Below are 23,286 nucleotides of genomic sequence, written 5' to 3'. Positions count from 1 at the left end.
CAGGTTGAGATTCTTTGCCTGGAGTCTGGACAGCTGATTTCCTCTCTTCTGGCTCACACTGCTGTTGGCTTTTCATCCTGCTGCTGACCTCTGCTTGCTGAATCCACATCCATTTCACATAGCAAATATTTTTAAGTGCAGGGGCCCAAGCCTAATTCCCAGATTCTGATACAGCACCAGAGATTTGATGAGTCAGCACATGAACCTGTAAGAATTGTTTTATTTATCCAGGAAGTATGTGCTGCCCATCTTATGCACCAATCTTGACTCTAAGGAACAGGAATGAATCTCTGTAAAAAAAATTAATAAATAAAAAGAAGAAACAAAAATCTCTTGCCCTATAAGTTTTAAGTCTATTGGAGTAAGATGACCATAAATAGAATTGAATAAATTATTTAGCATGTAAAAGTAGTAAGTACTATGGACAAAAATAGAGAGAAGGACTAGTGGGTGGGACACATGGCTTCTCCATAATGTCTTAATTTACTTAAATTTTAAATCTATCTTCCTTTTTTGGGACTGCATTGCCTAATTCTTACCCCAGTTTTTTTCCTTTGCTAACCATTTTAAGTGGGTGTTTTCTGACACAAAACAGGATCCTGACTCCAGTTTTATTAATTGAAAGAGAAGGTCATGAGCCCTTCATCTGGTCTCTCACAGCCTGCCTCCTTAAAAAATACTTTCTAATTTATCCATTATCCATCAGCAGAGATGAAACACTGTTTGCTCTATTTGATAGGTGTGTGTGTGTGTGTGTGTGTGTGTGTGTGTGTGTGTGTAGGTATCACAATGGTGTTAAATATGGAGTAACTGGGGTAAATGAGTCCTCTCCTCAAGTCTGCCTGTGGTCTGAAAGACTATAGTTGGGAACCAGATGCTGTAATTATCATCCTAGATGGAGTGGTTAGATGCAAAGAGCTTTCATCCTTTGCTGTCCTCTCTGTTTATAGGATCTCGGATGTTCATTACAAGTGCTTAACCATAGATTAATTGTTTAGTTTTGAAGAGTTCAGTCAGCAAGAATGACATGGAAGGGAATTCAAAGTCCCTAGGAAAGCAAGTTAGGGAGTTCCTTGGAATAACACCAACTGCCAATCAACAGAATGTGATTAGGCCATCTAGTAAACTGGGCTGGTGGGAATGCAAGCATATTTCCTTTCTCTGAGTCAGGTACTCTTTGACAGTCAAAACTGACTGCAGCCTCCAAAGGGAAGAAGCACTCTACTGATGTTTGCAGTGGAGACTCTTCACACTGGTGGTTTGATGAACATCCATTTGCTTGTGTTTCTGTTCCTTACTCCTGTAACTCTTCCCCTTTTATGTCAGTGACAGGCTCACCTGCACCTGGTTGATTTTTTTTATCAGCTATGTACCCTGTATGTGATACTGGTGTTTTATTTTAATTTAAAATAGACAGTATGTAGAATATAATCCAGGAACTCTTGACATAATACTAAGAATAGTTATGGATGGTGTAATGGATGTTTCTAAGAGATTCTTGGTTATAGTTGATCCAAATCGATCATAATCAACCTACACTGTGCTAGTATTAAGTAGGTTGGACAAGAGTACAACAAAGCCTAGAAGGAAAGAAGATTTATATTTGATTTTCTGTGGTCTCAGATGATCTCCCTGCTCAAGTTTTATGGAAATATGCTCAATGGGTATATAAGGAAGGTGAAATTGAACTAGCTAAATGATGAAGAAAAAGACCCTGGGCAAAGGGAGACAATGAAGCAAGAAAGAACTGCCTTGTATATAAGACCTATTCATATCCTAATGAGTATTTGCATTTGTTTTTAATTTAATGGAGACAGAAGCTGAAGTCCAGAGAGTTCTTTACAGCAGCACCATTGCCAATAAGTTACATCAGTGTTTTGTAGCCACCGATTTCACAAATTATTGTGCTGTCCCCTTTTGAAAATCATTATGATGTTTTTAGGTCACCCCAGAAACCCCTTGCTGCCCCTCTTCTCTTTCTGCTTATATGGATCATGGTGATGGATTTGTCCAGATCCACCTGCCTTTCTACACCCGTTAGCCTTCTGGCTAAGAACAGTGTCAGATATGGGCTACAGCGGGGATGGAGGACAGAGCTCTTTGTTGGCAGACCTAAGATTGCCCTGACAGTGTACACAGGAAGTGGTTGCCAGGCAATTGCTAAAGGCTAGGCCGTGCAGGGCAGCTGTCTCTAGGAACATACCAGCTCTTGTGCTGTCGTTGATGCTTGTCTGCTTCAGTGTCTAATCCACAAGAGAAAAATTCAGGCTGCTGGGAGCCTTCCAGGAGACTGGTGCTAACTCAGTCTTCCTTACTCAAAGGGACTTTATGAAGGGCTAGTTTAAGCAGAATTAGAGCTGTTGTCAAATATTGCTTTACCTACCATCAAGGAGAAGATAATGATATTACTCTCTGCACCATCCCAGGAGTTAATCTTCATTCAAGAGTTCAGTATGTGTGACTTTCAGTAAGTGCTATCCTGTTTATACCTCAGTTATCCCATTTTGAATATAGAGTTACATTTTCCATAAGGAATTAACCTGTCTAAGAGTCATTTATCCCATTTTAACTCAGAGTTATTATCACCATTCCCAAAAGTTCCAGAGAGGTGATAGTTGTCTAAGTTGTCATGGAAACCTTAACACTAGAAGGGTATAACACAGAAGTGGTTCTTATAAATATTCAATAAAATTGATACATATAAATAGCTTGGTATGATATCTACAGCAGTGTTTATATATGGAATGTCTTTGTCTCAGGAAGTTGACTATGAGTTGCTAATGTGCTTTTAAAATTATGAGGCTCAGTAGGAAAAAAAGTGGCTAGTCTCTAATATCTCAGAGATAAGCCAGATTTTAAAAGGTCTTCAGTAGACCCAAGGTGTTTAGTCATTGACTACAGGGAAATAAGGAAGAGAAAACCAATGAGGAATTTTAAGATGGTTGAAAATATCTTCTTTGTAGAAGTTCATACTGACTTGAAGCATGGAAAGTGGAGTGGTAGGTTTGACAGGAATTTGGAGAGAGCTGTTAGTATATCAGACTTAGAGACAGTTAACAGTCTTGGCTCTTCTAGTTAATCTTTCTTATATTTTTAGGCTCTCAAGACGTTTTGCATAGAACATCTTAACACTAAAAAGGCTCTCCTTTCTAAATGTTAGCTGTCTGATCTTTAATTTGTATACTTGCCAGACTTTGAGCTCCTTCAAAACTCAGATCTTATTATAGTCTAGGCTTCACATCAACTCAATACACAAGGGATCCAGCTGAGGAACCTATATGAAAAAAAACATGTGATAGCACATTTCAATCAGCTGCCCCTTCCAGAGGATCTGTTTCCATCCTATCAAGGCCAATGCCTCCATACTCCAGAGTCCTATCTTTCTCATTCACTGCTTTCAACACAATAGTGTCTCTCTGGTTCTGGACACACTGAGCCAAGTATTATTATCATTATCATTATTATTATGATGATGATGATGAACTTTACCTTTGGGAATCCTCATGTAGGTATCTACAAGGTTTGATTTCTTCCTTCCCTTTGGATTTTGTTCAAATATTGTCTCATTTTCAAGCACCTAATATAAAATCAGGCATGCCTTTTGTGCACACACATCAATACATAATAGTCTGTCCTTAGATTGATTCTTTTCTGTGCCACTATAACACATTTTAATAGCCAATATTTATATTTATTTACTTGTTACTTATGCATGAGAAAATAAATTAATGGAGACAGAATTTGTGTTTTAACCACTGGTGAACCCTCAGGACAAAAGAGGAAAAAGTGACTGAGAGATTCATAGTAAAAACACAAATGTTTATGGCCTCAGTAGATCCACAAGTTGGAACTAGATTTTGTACTCTTCTAGCTACCGGGTTGTATATCACATCATTGTAGGTAAAGATTCCCAATTCACACAAGATCTGCAATGACTCAACAGGTAGACAAACTGACTAGGAACTGTTGCATGCTTTGAATATACATGTTTCTATTTATCAGCCTTTTGTTTAAATTGGATATCTAATGTCACAACCTTGTCTTCTTTAGTGTGGGAGGAATGTTAAAAAAAAGTCATCTCTCATCAATTATGAGCTGGAAGGGACTCCTGGCAATGGTAGGATCCAAGAGATCTGCCACTGTGTACAAGGGAGAGGGATCCTCTTGGGCCTTGCTTTGTTTTTCTGTGCCAGTCACCCCTAACAGACATGGGTCAAAAAACATGCAAAAGCACAGTGGCTTACAGCTGAATTGTAACAATAAGGACATCTGACTTTGGTTTAACTTTCCACAGGTAATACAGAGTTCTGACTAGGACTTCTTTCCTATCTATTCTTTATTGATGCCATAATTGCCTTCCCTGAGGCATTCCGGATGAGTGTTATAGGCCTTCTCTTGCATTTACCCAAAATCCCAGGCCTTGGAGGTAGAGGCAATACAAGTTTTCAGCTGCAGATTGCTTGAGACAGTGGGTGAATTTAAGACCTTGGTGGCCCACTTCACTTTTACCATTTTTTTGTGTTTTTCAGTGACTTTGTTGCCATGTTCTTGGCTTCCAAGAGCTCTTGTCATCATATGTATACCTTGTGGCCACAGTTGTTATGCTACATGAGCTAATTTAGATGGAATCATTATTCCTGCATCTTTTGGTCACTTGAGCCCACTATAGGACTAATGTGTGTTTCGGGATGACCATGGAAAGTATGACATTTACACTGAGAAGGAATGTTTTATGGCTGATTCACAGCCTTCTAGGCTCTTCCATACAGCTCAGCCCAAGCCTGGTTATTCTTGTTTCTTTTACACAATGCCTGCAGCTTCTAAAGCAGGCTGTGTATCCAGATGTGAAGAGCTGTGCTTGAAGTGCCATGTGATCAGCTGACAATCTATCAGGAGACCAGGCTTGCTGAAATTGGGGGGAGGGTGCCCTAGTGAAAATGTGCTTTTAAAGACAGTACCTAAAGTGTGGGAATACTGCATTTTCAGTGCAATGTTTTCTGTCACAAGAACAAATGCTCTTGAGTTTTGATTGAAGATCTTTCTGTTTCCAAGGAAGCGTGGAGCAGTGGGATGATGTGATTTTATAAAACACAATAAAAGTGTACTCCAGTATTTAAGATAATCAACTTGCCTTGTATTTGGAGGATGTTTTTTTCAGAGTCTGAGTTTCAAGATGTGAATTTTACTAAGGTGGTTTTGTCAATGAAATATTTTCCAAATATAATGTACTAACTCAAATGAAAAAGAAAATCCTCTTGAGTAACAAGGAAGAAATCACTTAATGCTTCAGAAGTTTTGCTTTTTGTTTACTGTTGGATATTAGTAGGTACCAGCCCATGTTCAAGAGAGCTGAATTGTAATGGGACTTGTCATTTCCAGTGTCAATTGTGTCTTGCTCAGTGAGTGGGACTTCAAAGAAAGATTGAATTGTAAATTTTTCAAAAGATTGTTGAATCACTGGCGTATTCCTAGAATAATGATTTCCCAGGGATTTTGTGATAGCTAAATATACAGTAATACAAACAAGTTATTAATGGTGATATGGTAGTAACTATGTGATTTCTTTTTTCCATCCTCCCCCTTCCTTAACTGTTAGGTTGGGACATTTGGAAGTCTCTTCATAAAACATGCCTCGATTAAGTCTTTCACCAACTGTTTCTATGGGATTTCGTCTGGTAGCTATGGTGGCTCTATTGTTTTCCCATGTTGACCATATAACTGCAGAGTCAGAACCAGAAACAGGAGGAAATGAAACCACTGAATGTACTGGCTCATATTACTGCAAGAAAGGGGTGATTCTGCCCATTTGGGAACCCCAAGACCCATCTTTTGGGGATAAAATTGCTAGAGCAACTGTGTATTTTGTGGCCATGGTCTACATGTTTCTTGGAGTTTCTATCATCGCTGACCGGTTCATGTCCTCTATAGAAGTCATCACATCTCAAGAGAAGGAAATAACCATAAAGAAACCCAATGGAGAGACCACAAAGACTACAGTAAGGATCTGGAATGAGACCGTGTCAAACCTGACTTTGATGGCACTGGGATCTTCTGCTCCAGAAATTCTACTATCAGTTATTGAAGTGTGTGGCCATAACTTCACTGCAGGAGACCTTGGTCCCAGCACCATTGTGGGAAGTGCTGCCTTCAACATGTTCATCATCATTGCACTTTGTGTTTATGTGGTCCCTGATGGAGAGACAAGGAAGATTAAGCACTTGCGTGTGTTCTTTGTGACAGCGGCCTGGAGCATCTTTGCCTATACTTGGCTCTATATAATTCTGTCTGTCATCTCTCCTGGTGTTGTCGAGGTCTGGGAAGGATTGCTTACTTTCTTCTTCTTTCCCATCTGTGTTGTGTTTGCTTGGGTAGCAGACAGGCGGCTTCTCTTTTACAAATATGTCTACAAGCGGTACAGGGCTGGCAAGCAGAGGGGAATGATAATTGAACATGAAGGGGACAGGCCATCTTCCAAAACAGAAATTGAAATGGATGGGAAAGTGGTCAACTCTCATGTTGACAATTTCCTAGATGGTGCCTTGGTTTTGGATGTAGATGAGAGGGACCAAGATGATGAGGAAGCTAGGCGTGAGATGGCAAGGATACTGAAGGAACTTAAGCAGAAGCATCCAGAGAAAGAAATTGAGCAATTAATAGAATTAGCCAACTATCAAGTCCTAAGTCAGCAGCAAAAAAGCCGAGCATTTTACCGTATTCAAGCTACTCGCCTGATGACTGGAGCCGGCAACATCTTGAAGAGGCATGCAGCTGACCAAGCAAGGAAGGCTGTCAGCATGCATGAAGTCAACATAGAAGTGGCTGAAAATGACCCAGTGAGTAAGGTCTTCTTTGAACAGGGAACATACCAATGTCTAGAGAACTGTGGTACTGTGGCTCTAACCATTATCCGCAGAGGGGGCGACTTGACCAACACTGTGTTCGTTGACTTCAGAACGGAGGACGGCACAGCCAATGCTGGGTCTGATTATGAGTTCACTGAAGGGACTGTGATCTTCAAACCCGGGGAGATCCAAAAGGAGATCAGAGTTGGCATTATTGATGATGACATCTTTGAAGAGGATGAAAACTTCCTTGTGCATCTAAGCAATGTCAGAGTCTCCTCTGAAGCTTCAGAAGAGGGCATCCTGGAAGCCAATCATATTTCTACACTTGCTTGTCTTGGGTCACCCTGCACGGCCACGGTAACCATTTTTGATGATGACCATGCAGGCATCTTTACATTTGAGGAACCAGTGACTCACGTGAGCGAGAGCATTGGCATCATGGAGGTAAAAGTTTTGAGAACATCCGGAGCTAGAGGAAATGTTATCGTTCCCTATAAAACCATTGAAGGGACGGCCCGAGGTGGAGGGGAGGACTTCGAGGACACGTGTGGAGAGCTCGAATTCCAGAACGATGAAATTGTGTAAGTTACTTGTGTGTGTGTGTGAATATTTCTGTGCATGTGAGCATCCCTTGTTTCAAAAAATGGAACTTAAGGAAACATAGTTATGAAGTAATAGATATCTCATAGGTGTTTCTTTTCAGTATGCACAATATACAAGATCTTAATTTCATTTTTTTAGTTTTGCCCTTGTACATATTTTGTGTACATTGTAGAGCATGATAAAACGAATCTGTAACACAATTTAGTAGATTACTTAAGATGAGTTGAAGAATTTTATTTTGTTGTGCATCCTGTAGAGTAATTTAATACTGAGAACAAGTTTTAATACATCAAAAAACTTGCTAAATCCATTGCTGTGTACAAATATGGAAAAACCTAAAAATGAAACACCTCTGAGAATATCTTGGCTACCAGGGTTGACTGAATGTTTCAGTAACTTTTATTTGGTATTGTGTATCATGAGAATATATGATAATACATTGTAGGCTAATGTTGAATGATGGCATATGATCAGTACTGCTTCTTCTAGTGAATGCCAATTATTTTTTATTTATTTCCCAACTTATTTATTTCACAGTCTGGTTTTTTACGTGATTACGCAAACCTTTTTTACCCTAGTGATACAAAATAGAGACAGAAACAAGATGATTCCTACCAAGCATTATTATAGATGAGAAGTGTCCACAGACAATGGACTGACAAACAACAGTCTCTTTCCTCTTTCTTATTAGTGCTTTGCAATGTCACAATGCCTTCTATAACACTGAGTAGCCAATTATCAAATGATTGTTCTATCAAGAGCTGCTATTGCGAGAGCAAGGCTTCTACCTAGCAGAGAAGACAGTTTTGTATTCAGCCCCCCAGAGTAAATTGTGAAAAAGACAGGATTAAAAATGAAGGAGGGAAGGAAGAAGGGATGGATAAAGGGGAGGACAAAAGAGAGGACATGGTAATGTCTTCACTACATCAAATGACATTTTCATTAATAACAATGTTGATTAAAGCATTGGTAATTTAGGAAATTAAGGAAAGAAAAATATGTTCCATGCAATGAACTCTAAAACTGGTTGAAGTTTATGTTACTGGTAGGTAATATATTCAAACAGCAAGTATATGTTCACCAAGAATGACACTCCTACTACAGAATCTGCAAAATAAGAAAGCGAAGATACAGGGATGGGTAGAGGGAGCAGGTTTCCCTTGGGCTTCCTGGGGTCCTTAGGTTTCTTTGATGTTGTTCAATGGAGACGAGTGGTTCTTGAGTTCAATTATATATTGAGATTAAAAAATAAGCAATTATGCTCATCATTCTGTAGTGTATGGAGGTGTTCTGTGTTTGTATTAATATCTGTTTTATGTTAAGATTCTACCTACTGAGATGTGTTTTATTGGTAAGTGTATTTTATGGAAATAGAATACAGTAGCAATGTGCCTTACACACTCAAGAAAAACTTCTTCCGGGGACTTGAATTGACTATGATTTTGTCCAGATTACCACACATCTGTTTCATTTTTCCATTTGCCATTTTCACCCACTACATTTTCTAATAACTTCACTTATAGACAGCACTTGTCATCCCTGTAAAAATTTAATGATCTCCAAAGGTAACACTTAACTATGTCAAAACTGGTGAGTGTTTTGTTCATTTGCGGACCTGGGATGCTTTCTCTTAAGGAAAAAAGCACCTTGTTCCATCAACTGTGTTACCTAAGGTTTTTTTTTTTTTTACCAAGGCATAGATCATTTGGTGGCATAAGTGGAAGAAGTTCTCAAAAGTTCTGACTAACAGTAATTTGATGGAATAACATTCTGCCAAGCTTCATTAAAACATTCATTCCGTGCAATTACATTAATCTTATTCTTGCTAAGGGAGGACTATGGCCAAATATCATCTTTACGAACTTGTTTCCTTTGAAAATTTGTAAAAACTGGTGGAACTGTTGAGCCTTCATAATAATTGGTACCATTTTATTCCTTTGTGTATATGTGTGCATGCATATGCGTGTGTGTGTGTGTGTGTGTGTGTGTGTGTGTGTGTGTTACAGAGACCAGCAATGGGTGTCATTCTTCAGAAGCATTCTATCTAGTTTTCTGAAACTAGATGTGTCTCACACATCTGTGGTTCACTGTTTGAGGAACTCATAGGTCAGCTGGCTGAACAGCAAGTATGTTCCCAAGGATCTGCCTGATTCCCCTTCCCCAGTGCTCTGATCACAATTGCATATTGGCAAGCTGAATTTTTACAGAATGCTAAAAAAAATCAAATTCAGGTCCTCAGGCCTGTGTGACTCTCTCTTTGCAGTCCCCAGATTTTCTAGTTCAACCACCAGTGTATAAAATTCTTACTGTAGTATATTCTCTACAGTGAAATGAAAAATGTTATGAAATAGAAAAGCATTTTTTAATTGGTAGAATGAAATTGCAGCCCTACATTCCTAGCACTTTAGTCTTAAAAAGGTTTTAGCTTGACTTTGTAGAATTTCATTGCTACTAGAAATCTGCTGGTGTACATTGGCTCTACACATTTCTTTGTGTGACTAAGACTCAGCCTTGAGATAAGTACCAAGAACTTAAATGCAACATAGAAAAAACAACATTATTAAAAATATGTAGCTGCATTGGCTACTCAGATGTTTAGAAATATTAGTTTTTCTTGTCTTCTTTTTGTACTGGATCTCTTTTCCTTAGGTGATATTCTCTAAAGCTAGCTCCACACATTAGATACAGAGTAAAGAGATGTTCTTTTCGTGTAATGAAGTTGGATGTGTGCACTCAGCCTAGGTTGTTGTTAAGGGAGAGCTTCTAGCTTACCCAATTACACAGTTAATTTTGAGAGAGATGGCTTTCTTCGAAAAACCTACAGTACACAGACAGTGCTGTTGACACAAGAGAGTTTCATTGAGTACTTTGAAAAATGTTTTTGTTTGTTCAACACTACGCAAAAGCCTAAATTTATTATTCTTTTCAAGGCACCACAGAGAGATTGATAGCAAAACTTAGACTTAAAGGTTATCTAATTTCAAAGGTCCATTAACCATGGTTGAATAAGGTCCAGTCCGATCTGGGGTAGAGACAGAGGCACTATACTTTTATTGATTGTTTGATTTCTAGAACTGAAGATATCTTAATCATCATCTGTTTTATTTGCACATTGCTTTTCTGTGAATAAAGGTTTTAGATGTACATATAGAATGTAGTAATAACAGCAGTGGTATTTTAATTATATAGAACCACATCTACATAAATGTAGGACAAATCTGATAATGTAATTCAGTCTGACATTATATTGTTACCTCAATATTCAGTAGCTTTTATTGGGAATGTATCACACACACACACACACACACACACACACTCACGGTGGGGGGGTGCATTGTGTGAATATGCTTGTAGAGACCAGATGTTAACATTGGTCTCCCTCAGACTTCCTTCACTCTATCTTTTGAGACAGACTCTCTCCCTGAACCTGGACCTCACCAACTGTCCAATCTGACTGTAAAATGTAAAATGGACTTCAAAGACTCTCTTGTCTGGCTGTCTGGCTTCCTAATTCTGGAGCTTCAGATATGCAGTTCCACTCATTTTCTTTTTACATGCCTGCTAGGGATCCAACCTTAAGTCTTCACACTTGTGTGGCAGGCATTTTGCCAACTAAGCCCTCTCCTCAACTCTAAGTACCAACATTTCTATTTGTAGTGAACACACTAAGGCCTCCTAATGGTTTGATTTTCTTTTAAGTGTTGAAGATGCCATTTAAATATTTGATGGAATCATGTCTGTACCTACTCATTCATATTCTTGTATAAATGATTTGAATTATTTCATATTGACCTTTTCTAAGATCAGATGTATCATCAGATATAGGTACTTAAAAGTAATAATTGTTATTATAATATCTAATAAAATGTATTATCAGAAAACTCTTAAAACTAAACTGTAAAAGTCCACTTAAGGAATGTAATGAAAAGCTCATGCTTTTGTATGAGCTCAGTCAATGACGAAGTGCAAACCCATGCCAAACAGTGTTAACTTTCAGTAGGGAATTCTGTCTAATGTTAATAACTAATGAGAAAAGCAAATTAAGAATGCACTGATGTGATTTGTGGTTGGAGATGTTACCCACACATGTGAAGCGCGGCTGATGTTTATTCTCTAATGATGCTAGTTTAGTGGAAATAATTATAACAAAATACAATCTGGTCTTCCAAGATCTATTATTAGCTTAAATGTTCTGGGAAATGTTAAGGTTAATTAATTAATGTAGATACAAATCAAATTTAATTACTTAGTGGTGACCCAATAATAGTATCATTTTCGAAGATAATTTAAAACATTCGAATTGTTTATTGTTATATATATATAAAATGCTGATCTAAGAAAAAAGGAGGTAAAAATATTTACATTGCATATAGCTTGAGGAATTTTTATGGGCACTTCCAAGCTATAATATAGTGTAATAAATGATGAATTTTTCCTGTTTAATTTGGACAATTACTACATTTTTAGGAATTGTGTATAACTTTATTTGTTGCAAGAAATATTTAAGGCATTTGAGCAAGTACAGCACTCCAAAAATCAATCTTTAAATAATTTTAATGAGGATTAGAAAATAAATAAACATTAATATTGTATAAATTGCCTATTATTATTATTATTTCTTCTACTTATACTACTCTTACTATTATTGCATGTCACAAAAGATAAATACTTTGCATTTAGCTACTTATATTGCCAGTATTCTTATCTTGCTGCATGGGATTCCATGGGATGGAACATAGATATATGAGATGCTAATTAAGTTTTGGGACTAAAAGCAACAAGTAATATATTAAACTCTCCATATGTAATAAGTTAGCTGCAGCAAAGGTATCAAGAAAACCTGACATTATTAAAACAGACCAATGGCTGTTTGCCAGCAAGTTGGAAATGACAAGACAAGTTGGAAATGACAAAATAAAACAAAACAAACAAAAAAGCAAAACAAAAAAAAACTACAGCAGGTATAAGAACAATTAGCATGCACTGCTTTAAATATTAAATATGGCATGTTCCAAATTTACTTTATAACAAAATAATTGTATCCCCTGCATTTTGACTATTGAAAAAATGGGATAATATGTGTGGGGGTACAATTTTTATTGTTCATTTGCTGGTGAATTATCCTCTCAGACTAGACTATTTATTTGTTTAGGGCCAACCCCACATGTAAGTCTAATTTATAGCTATACAAAATGCTGGTATGAATATGTACATTTTATGAATTTATATCTGTTATAAAAATAAGACTTGATTAGAGGCAAAACATTTATGAATTGTAATTTCATATTGCTAAAAGCTTAAGTTGATTATGTGCAAAGAATTTCTTAACCATGTAACCAGATTGCCGTACATGGTTGTGTAATCTCATTTCCCCCTGATTAATTAGAGTCTGAGGTTATAATATAGTTATATAAAGAAATTTTACCATAGCAAATGAGGTCATTTCATAAGTTAGACATATGGAATTGTTTTAATTATGATTTCCTTTCAGAGTCATCACCCAATGCCTTTTAATAGGAGACTTGTATATTTCACAATTTTTATACATTCATCATTACAATGCTGCAATACAAATATGTCATTGAAGATGGAAAATTGAACCTCAAAGTGAGTAAAAATACTCCAAAGAACTAAGAAATGATAGATCTAGGATTTGGACCTCTTGGAACCAAATCTAAGATTTGACTTAAATCTCTCTACAGGACTGCTTATAGGTTCTAATGAAAATGTACACGATTTCCAGTAAAATGCCTTTAACGTTTTGCTTTGTTTTTTTATTATAGTAGTCTTGGTGTATGTGCAATGTTGATTGAATTGTAGCTCAGGCTGGCTTTAAATTGGTTATGTAGCCAGAGCTGACTTTGAACTCCTGATCCTCCTGTCTCGACCCCACCCAAGTGCTTGAATTACAGTTGTATGCCAACACACAAGGATAGGCCTGGTTCTGGTTGACTTTAATCTGGAGGACATTTACACATCCTGCCCTTAATCCTTGTGAATGAAGCCATCTGGGGGGTATGGCTCCTAGGATGGAGGGATTGTTGTCACTTTGCTGCTCTGTCCTTATTAGCTGAGGAATCTGGCTTAAGGTAAAACTGTAAAGCCATGGGAACTGCAAACATTTGCCTGTAAAATATACCCCTTGTGTTATGCTCTGTCATGCTTCCCTCAGCCTGATCACTGGAGGGTTCATGCTTTGAGGTAGCAAGACTGCTCCTCTGCTAACAGGATGCCATGAAACCGTATGTTTCCTTGCAGCAGGTAGAGGTGGCTCTGGGCCAGGGGGCATTAAGAAAGCAAAGGGAAGCATGAGAAGCCATCTGAATGTGACTTCAGCCATTTAGAACTGCTGTGGGTCAGCCAGCCGAGGGGACCCAGGGGAGGATGCTGATAGAATAGGCAACACTTTATCAGCTGACGTCTTACCATGCCTTACAGGAGAACTAAAGAAGGACCTTGCAGGGAGATAAGACATGAACAACAAAGGTAGAATTGTAGGAAATCTACTTTGCTTCGTCTCCTGGCTGGACACACAGCCTACTTAATACTCATCCATTTGCCAAAGGTTGAGCCAGCCCTAAGGCACCTTCTTTTCACATATGTATGCTCCGGAGCATGATTACAAATGGTGGGTGCCCTTTCATCTGTTACCTTCCCCCTGAGCACCCAGGTTTCTAGATGACATCTTCTTTCCGTCTCCCAATATCTCTGTGTGGCAATGGGAATTAGGCTCTGTTGTGACAATTGAAGATAATGGAGTCAATGGACAACAACATGCCAAAACCAGAATGTAGATCCTTTGTTTTTCAGATGTCAGAACATTTTCAGATTCAAGTATCAATGGAGTAGCTGAGAATATTTTCCCCATAGAATTTTCTGGCTTTTCTTTTTTTCTTTCTCCCCCCACCTCTGTGTGTGTGTGTGTGTGAGAGAGAGAGAGAGAGAGACAGACAGACAGACAGAAAGACAGACAGAGAGAGAGAGAGAGTGATTTCACACATGAGCATGTGTTTAATGGCTGAATATTGATGTCAAGTGTCTATCTCCATATTATTTTTCTGAAACAGAGTTTATTACTGAACCCAAAGATTATGGTTTCTATTATGCTAGCTTGTCAGCTAACCCTAGGGATCCCCTTGTCTCTGTACCCTTCAGTGCTGTAGTTACAAGTGTGTACCGTTACACTGAACACTTTGTGTGAATGCTAGGGATCCAGAGTCAGGCCTTCATGCTTGGTATTTCACAAACTGAGCCATTTACCCAGTCCACAACCCGTATTATTAAAGGGTTAGAATTTCAGGATCGAAAATATACTTGGGAGCATCCCCCAGTTTGAATTCCTCCCCAAGTTTGGCTTTATGTTTGTTATCCCCTAACTTTGTGACTTTAAGTCACTTATGTTTGAACTCAGGTTTTGAGATGCATAGAATGAAGATGTTTGTGGTAATGGTGATGGCAGATACTGGTGAAGGAGGAGAAAATGGTGATAAGTGATGATAATGAGTGTTGATGACAATGGCAGTGGGTTTGTGGTGGAGGTGATGTTTGGGATATGGTGGTGGTCATGGTTGTTGTCACAGTATGGGATATGTTGATGGTAGTGGAGGTTGTAAAAGTGGAGTGTGGTGGATGATGTGGTATTAGTGGAGATAGGGGGTAAGTGGCATTGATGGAGGCAAAGGTGGCAATGGTGTGGATATGGTGGTAGTAGATGTGGTATTAGTGGAGATGGGGGGGTAAGTGGCGTTGATGGAGGCAAAGGTGGCAATGGTGTGGATATGGTGGTAGTAGATGTGGTATTAGTGGAGATGGGGGGTAAGTGGCATTGATGGAGGCAAAGGTGGCAATGGTGTGGATATGGTGGTAGTATAGAGGTAGAGGAGACAGCAGTGATGGCTATGGTAGACACGGTTAAAGTGGTAGTGATGGTGACAATACTCTCATTTTTTTGAGGACAAGGCATCATGCCATTTTGTCTTAATTTTCACACTTACATTTACTAGGAACTCTCACCATATTTACTTTCCAAGAGAAGAACTTGAGATGTATATAGATTTTATAGCTAGTATGTATTTACTTCTCATAGCTATTGTGACATGGATTCAGAATTCATCTGTCCAACTGCTTGACCTTAAAGCTTACACTGTCATTAGGGTCTCTAATACTCAAATATAAGCCTGTTTGAGGCTATGGGACTGTAGCCCTAACTGCAACATATGTCTAAGAAACTCTGAAGTAAGAAACAGAAGTGGCCATTTATCTTCTATGGAATTCTTGAACAGATACCAAATGCGCGATAGTATCACCTTCCCAATCTCTATTAGCCTAGAAGAATGGAAGTGAACTGAGTTTAGGAAGCAAGAGGATATAGAACAGATAGGGATTCCATGCATCTGCCCTGCCCAATTAATGCCTATTCTTTCCTATGTCATAGTATTAATTCCACCTTACTCCTAATTTTAACAGGGAGACTTTATTATTAGGGTATTTTTCTTGTGTTTTTTGTTTTGTTTTGTTTTATTTTTGCTTTTTACATTCTTTGCTATGATTCTGTAGCATTGACTTCCATATATGGCTAAGTACTAAATGTAGCTTTTCTTCATACTTAAAATAGTATTTCCTTTGGCTTTCTTTTCATAATATGCTATAAGGCTACGCAAATTAATGAATGCAGAGAATTAATATAGGGGATATGTATTATCTTGTATTGTTGGTGTTACCAAGAAGTAATGCTTACCTGGAAGAAATTAACAGTAGAAGTTATTTATAGAAAGCTTTCCTATGACAGGTGACCCTCATGATAGTTCCTCTGATGCTAATTGTAATTCCACAGAAAATGCAGTTTAAAATTTTCTTAAGTATATTTTTAATTTTATTTTATTTGAGATAGTCTTACGCTACAACCCAGACTGCCCCCAAATACATAGTATTCCTTCCTTAGCCTCTTGAGTGCTGGAACTTCAGTCATATGCCACCATACATGGCTTAGATACACTATATAAATGTCAAATTCAAGTCACTTTGCTTTTAATTACATTCTCTTTGGCGGACAAGAATACGAAAATAAATAACCTAAACTCTAGAGATGAGCCAATGGCATCTTCCACATACTTTTATAAATTAAAATATGTCTGTAAAAAGTATTTTTAGATGAGATCATTTTATTTTCTTATGTTTTAATTTTGCGGGCAAAATGCTAGTCTGTTTGGAGTAAGTTCATTGGTAGCATTCATAAATGCAATGAATTGTAGCCTTTAAAGAAAACCCACAATAGTTCTCCTTCAACAAATATGTATATTTCTTATGTGCACACACATAGCACACAATTTTATACAGAAATAAAAGAAGTAAAAAGGTAAAATTATGCCATTATTATGTATAGTTCAGTTCTTAAGAGCAATGAAATGCAACCAAGTCCCAACATGACAAGGACAGCTTACTGTCTTGCATATCAGATACTGCAACCATAATTTGATGCAATTTTTAAAATAAATGATTCCTTTTAATGTGTATAATGTTTATCAGGGATTTATATAATTGGAGAGAAGAGATGAGAGGAGGAAAAGGAGGGGGTTAGAGGAGAGAAGAGGGGATGAGGCAAGAAGGGAGAATAAGGAGGATAAAAGTGGATTGGAAGGTTGGGGACTGTGTCATTAGGAAAAGAAAAGAAATAGAGGTGGGATTGGGCAGACAGACTGACCAAGATACAGAGACAGTATATGGCCCTGATTTGATTCCAGCTATTATTAAAATGAAGTGAATCCTGGAATTAGTCCAGATCCCTGCTTAACCAACAACAGACAGTCTGAGAATCAGGAAACAGAGATGCAACTCACTGCTGATTTACCAAAAATAAATAGAAATTTTGTCCTTGGAATCATGGAGGAGCTTGAGTCTGTTTGAAAAGCTCTAAGTAGAACCTAACAGGGCTGGGACCCCATTCCTTCACCCCCTTTGTCAGCATGTTCTGTAAACACCTATTCTGCATCATGTTCCTTGCCAAGTGCCATAAAGAACTTTGTGTGTAGTCATCCCCGATACTCCAGCTGTGCCTTCCTCAGCATGGCTGTCTCTCACAGGGCCTCTGGCTAAAGCTCTTGCCTTGGTGTTGAGGCTGAGAGCCAATGATGATGAGCTGTCCACTTCTGGCAGCTGGACTCTGTATGTGACTGCTCTTCCTTGGAAGAGAACCACACACCACCTCTCTTTCACCATCCCCATCCCAGATGGCTCCTTCACAGTTTGGCTGCCCTCTCTGATGGAGACAAGAAGCATAGAAATTGGTCTCATTCAAATCAGATTCATGTCTCACAGCATAATGAACAGAGAGGAAAGTGAACTGGAGAAGTGTTCATCTTCCAACATTGTTTCCTAAACCTGTGTGTTACCAGGTAAAGCAGAGACTCTATAAATGGCATCATTTTGCTGAGCAGAAACAAATGAACTCACATTACAGTATTTTGAGAAGCTGGAGCATGGTGGCTTCAGAGTCTCAGGCACAGGTGGCTTAGCATCTCAGGAAACCATGACCTAATACTGAAGGAACCCAAACAGATCACAAAGGAAATATTGAAAATTAAAGGCAGAGGTCCTCTTGAGCTGCTAGTGTTGAAAAAGAACATTTTTATTTTGTCACCTATGGGATGAGGATATCTATCGCTATTTCAAATAGATACATGTATCTAGTACCTGCTGTGTAGTAAGTAATGTTAGTTGTAATTATTGCCTTTAGCTCTTTTCCAGACAGTTGTTTACAGAGGTCTAATCTCTAGGCAGAGATGGTATTATAAAACCATTATCTATGCACATTAAATGTTAAAAATAAAGCTATTGGGTAGTAGGCAAAGTCTTCTTCTATTTTGACTTTCATTTTCCTAAGATATAACTTTGAATTTAGTGAACCACATGTGTTTGTGCTCATGTTTGTGGATGTGCATGTGCCTATGTGTGTGTGTGTGTGTGTGTGTGTGTGTGTGTGTGTACATTGGAATGTATGTATGTTCAGGGTATAAGTACTTCAACTTACAGATGTCTATTAGCCTAGCAAACATGGTAACTACAGAGAAAAATGAAAATTATAGCAAGATGCTACCCAACAGTATGCCTTACATTGATAAAGGCAGTGAGTAAAGCAAGATGGATACTATGTGCAGACCAGAGAGTTCAGGCCAAGTTGAAAGCTTGAACATGAGGAAGGACTGAGATGAGCCTTTTGTGGTAGCAACGCTTGGCTGCCTGTAAGGTCTCTAAATTGCCATTTCATTTTCACATCAACCCTTTGAGGAATTGGCAGACTTATTTCAGGACAGTGTAGGGTTATAGTGATAAATGTGTAGTAGGGCCCCAACAGGTGGCTCCTGAAGAGAGAGCAGAGAAAGATGGAGGCAACAAAGAGTTTTACACAAAGGAATTAAGTAGGTTCAAAGAATTAAATAGTGGCCCCAAATGGCACAATTGAGATTTGACCCTGCCTGCCAGTGGCATTCGCAACCTGTCATACATCTGTAGCATGCCCCCAGACAGTAACACCTAGTTAAGCTAGTCTTTATGCCCCCACTAACTCTAATCCTTGCAACTGTCTATGTTTTAATCTATTAGTATGTTCAAGGAAACAAAATAAAGCAACAAAATAACAACTACCTTCTTACTGGTAACTTGTTCTGTGCCTAATTTAGAAACTTCAAGAGTGATGTGTTGTTTTTCTTCAGCTTAAAACTTAGTAGAAGAAAAAACAAAAATACCATGGTGTAAGATGATAAATCATGATTATTGTGAGTGTTATAAGAATTCAATAACCCTAGCTCCAAATAATGCTACTTACTCTCTTTTTCATTTCTCTCACTCTTTCTGTGTATGTGTGTGTGTGTGTGGAGGGGGGGGAGCCCAGAATTTGACACCTGGTGTCTGCATTTGTAGTGGGCCTGGCTTTTTAGTGGGTGCTGAGGATTGAACCCTGTTCTTTGTGCTTGCACAACATCCATTTTACCAACAAATTTATCTCCCAAGCATTCATTTCTTTTTCTGTCATCTGTTGTTCTTTCTTTTTAGTGGTCCTAGAACTTAAAAATAATGAAATCATTTTGTCATTTTTGAAAAGTATGTAAAAACCTGATTTGATCTGCTTGAAAACAGTAATCATTCTCCTCCCTAAATTTGTGGTCATCTAGGATTTCTGCAACCTGCTATGTCAGTCCTTTCTGGAAAGAATTCCCTGGGTAATCCTGAGCCTGTCAAAATTTTTATCGGTGTCAGAGAGATCAAATACATCACTGTATGAAGTAAAATTAAATCTATGTGCAGAAAGCTCCAGTGTGTTAAATCTAAGTTTGTGTGATAGCTGCTTCTTGAATATATTGGTATGGTAAATTCAGTGAACATATTTTCTTGAATTCAAATAGAAATTCAAATTTAACTCCAGTATCTAATGATGAAACATATTATGTCAAGAAGGGAAATAAAATCACTTTAGAAAAGGTGACTTCTCTGATTTTATGATTCAACAAGTGCATTGCCAGAAACATTTTTGTGTGTTTTAAAAGGCTGCTTTGAAAAAACATGTGTACTCAAGTGACCTTTTGGGAGCAGGCATTGCCTGAGAATTTGAGGATACCCTGGCCTACATACCAGACCAGTCTGAGCTCCAGATTAAGACTGTCTCTAAGCACTACCTTCCCACCTTTAATTTCTTCAGCACACCTGATCCTATTTCTGATTGAGGAACCAATGCAACGTTATCCCAGTCTGAATTCCCAGTGTTGTGTAGGCTATCCCAGTTCTGAGTGGGCTACCCCAATGCTTTGTAGGCTATCTCAGTGCTGTGTGGGCTATCTCAGTACTATGTGGGCTATTCCAGTGCTATGTATGACAGCTATCCCACTTTCCTTATTTTTCATGCTATGGAAATCTGTCATGTGGAGGACAGCAAAACTCAAACCAGAAAGCCTCCTCTTTGTACAATCATCAGAAGATATGCAAATGTTAATACATTAAGACATTTTAAAGCTTTTGTTTATTGATACCACACTAACTTTGACTAGTAAGGGAAAAGTTAGTAAGGTTTCTTCTTTTTTTCTTTTTAATTTAGAGTTCTGTCATTAGGAAATTCAGTGTGGAGAAGCTAGATTTTTTTGCAACTTTTCTCTCTGGCTCATAAGTAACTTTTTAAATGAAGAATATAACCCTGGAAATAGGGTGGAATACAGAAGTAGATAAATGTTTTGGGATCAGATGTTGCCCAACCCAACTGGTCTCTTCAGAGCAGTTGCTCATGGTTGGATTGTCACTAACTGTACCAGCAGCTCTGAGCAAGGCATTCTCCTCCTTGGTAGTTCAGTTTTCTCACAGTATAATAAAGACATTAAGTGCTCTGTGGATCTTCTATGATATAGATCTCTTCTTCTTTCTCAACGTCACTATAGTGAGAGAAAGGAGAGAGAAAGGAGGATGGAGAGACGAGAGCATCAATTAAATGTATAGTCAAATGGAAGGAAATTTGACTTGTAATTTTTAATATTCAAATTATCCATTGTCTTCATGTTCTTGACATGCTTAATTTACAAAAATAAACCACTAATGGACTAAAAGTCAAACAAGAGACTCTTAAATCTCCCTTTCTTAGTTAATTTTAGTAAGTACGCAACTGAAAAAATCATCTGTGACCCTAGCATGATATTATGTAAAATTTCCCCAAAACATTTTTCAATATTCCATATAAATCAGAATTCATGTTTGTGTGTCTAATGTACTTGTATATTCCTAAATTGGATCACTCTGAGAAATACAAGGGGACACATCAATAATTATGAAGTTACAATGATGAAGGAGTGTGCATGGTCATTCTACTACTGGCTGTCTTAGAGAGTTAAAAACCACCTTTTATTTGGAGACATCTATATTCTGGGCTCAACAGCCATCAGGAATTTGAAGACATTCTATTTGAGGTTTCTCTTTGTCAGCTTTCTCCACCCACATCCTATTTTTGTTAAGTGAACTTATTGAGAAATATCTTACGAGCACTTGTTAGTAAACATGTCTGCGGGAATAAAGACGTATGATACGGCAGCTTAATTAGACGGAGCAGAATGGAAGAGGGATCCATTATGCCTAAACCACAGCTCCAGTGGTTTGCCAGTCAAGCCATGTTGGCAGTTTCCTTTCCTTTTTTCCCACACATGGTAGAAAACAATTGATTTTTTTTTCTCTTTGAAGTCTTTGGGGAAATGGTAGAGTTGTCACTTCAGCATGTCTATAAGAGTGTGATCATGGGGTTGCCCTGTAGCAATGGTTACATAGACAATTCTGCTTTTGTTTTTAAGGAAGAAAAGTCTTGACATTCCTAATAGTCTTAAAAGACAGTTATTGAGCACCGTATCTTAGACCCCTGGACCTTGTCCTATCTTATTTTACTCTTATTGCTGGTTGTGCAAACCCAGAGAAGTACATGGTATCTTTCCAAACTGCTGTGACTCTGAGCAGTGGTTCCCTGAGCTTAGCTACCTAATGCTATAACCCTTTAATACAATTCCTCATGTGGTGACCCTCAACAACAAAATTATTTCATTGCTACTTCATAACAAATTTTGCCAATGTTTTGAATCATAATGTAAATAATTTTGGAAATAGAGGGTTGCCAAAGGGGATGTGAACATGCAGGTTAAGACTGCTTTAAAGACTGTCTCATGTATTCAATAGATACTCCTCCTTTCCTGCCCTTAGATATGTTAGTCCCCTTTACCAGAAGTGCCCCAGCCATACATACAGTCAATGCGTCTCGGTATCTAGGTGGCATAAATCTGAGTGTGTCTTCCCTAATATTGCTATCCTTCAAAGTGCCCCTCTAATTATTCCCTATTAACTTAGTAAGAATAGTCATCTCTATAGTGTCAATTTAGCATTGTTTTTCAGGGCAGTGTAAAAAAATAACAATATTGATCTTTAGCCATAAACCAACCTAACTCATTATTAACACACAACAAATTATGATTATCGATTTCAAAAGATGGGAGACATAATGTAAAATTCCCTAAGATGGAATAGACCTTCAAGAAGCTAAAATATAATAATTATTTTAGGTAAAAAATTTATGACTAGATCAAAAAATAATTGAGTAATTAAATATTTTAACTAATTCAGTGACCTTTAGTTGCAGGTCAGTTAAGGCATAAACAATGTAGAATTTAACACAAGGAAGAAGCAATTTAACCACAGAAACACATAATTAGAATCATTTAACCTGGAGCTAACCTGAAGTAAGACACCAGAAAGTTTCAGTTGACCACATTGTTAAGGCTACTGGGTAGAAAAGATAAGTAGCAGCATGGAACGGTTTCAGGCAGTAGTCAGATATGCTGTCTCATCATAGTTTTGTTATGTCTCCCCAGGGAACTGATGTATGGATACAGGTGTTTTTACTTCCCCAATGTCTAGACATCTGTACATCTAGAACATCAATAGTTTTTAAAGTTTTGGTCCCAAAGTTGTTAAGAAAACAGGTTATTGTTTTTTAATAAAATCAACGCTTATGAGACAACAAAGAATGCAATTTGTCATCAGTAGTTCTGTAACCACATATGTTTTGCTTTGTAAGGTACTTGAGGGGCATGGGCAGTGTTTTACATCAGAGAAACCATACAACTACTTTTCTGTTCTAAATTGTTTATGTTATTAAGGTATCATTTACATCTTAAGTTATTTTATTATAATTTCTCATGAAATTTCTTTTTCGATTAATGTAAAATAAGATGCCCAGGAAATAAATTCCCTTAACATGTACTAGTTGGTAAACCAACCTATGTTATTTCATTTAGTACCTGGTGAAGCATGATGTACCTGCAAATGG

At 37.8% G+C, this 23,286-nt stretch overlaps 1 protein-coding gene across 10 annotated transcripts in view; it reads left to right on the top strand.

Annotated features, from left to right (window-relative positions):
* The window catches only part of Slc8a1 (solute carrier family 8 member A1), a 351,192-nt gene that overhangs the window by 68,929 nt on the left and 258,977 nt on the right, over positions 1-23,286 (top strand). For all 10 annotated transcript variants that reach the window (XM_040738197.1, XM_040738204.1, XM_040738200.1 and 7 more), the window contains exon 2: positions 5,597-7,426. In XM_040738197.1, the coding sequence (XP_040594131.1) occupies positions 5,628-7,426 (1,799 nt within the window). In that variant the 5' untranslated portion in view covers positions 5,597-5,627. The remainder of the gene's footprint in view (positions 1-5,596; positions 7,427-23,286) is intronic.

This window comes from Mesocricetus auratus, unplaced genomic scaffold (assembly GCF_017639785.1).
Source record: "Mesocricetus auratus isolate SY011 unplaced genomic scaffold, BCM_Maur_2.0 Super-Scaffold_100676, whole genome shotgun sequence".
Lineage (NCBI taxonomy): Eukaryota > Metazoa > Chordata > Mammalia > Rodentia > Cricetidae > Mesocricetus > Mesocricetus auratus.
This window is presented reverse-complemented; position numbering and strand designations above follow the sequence as displayed.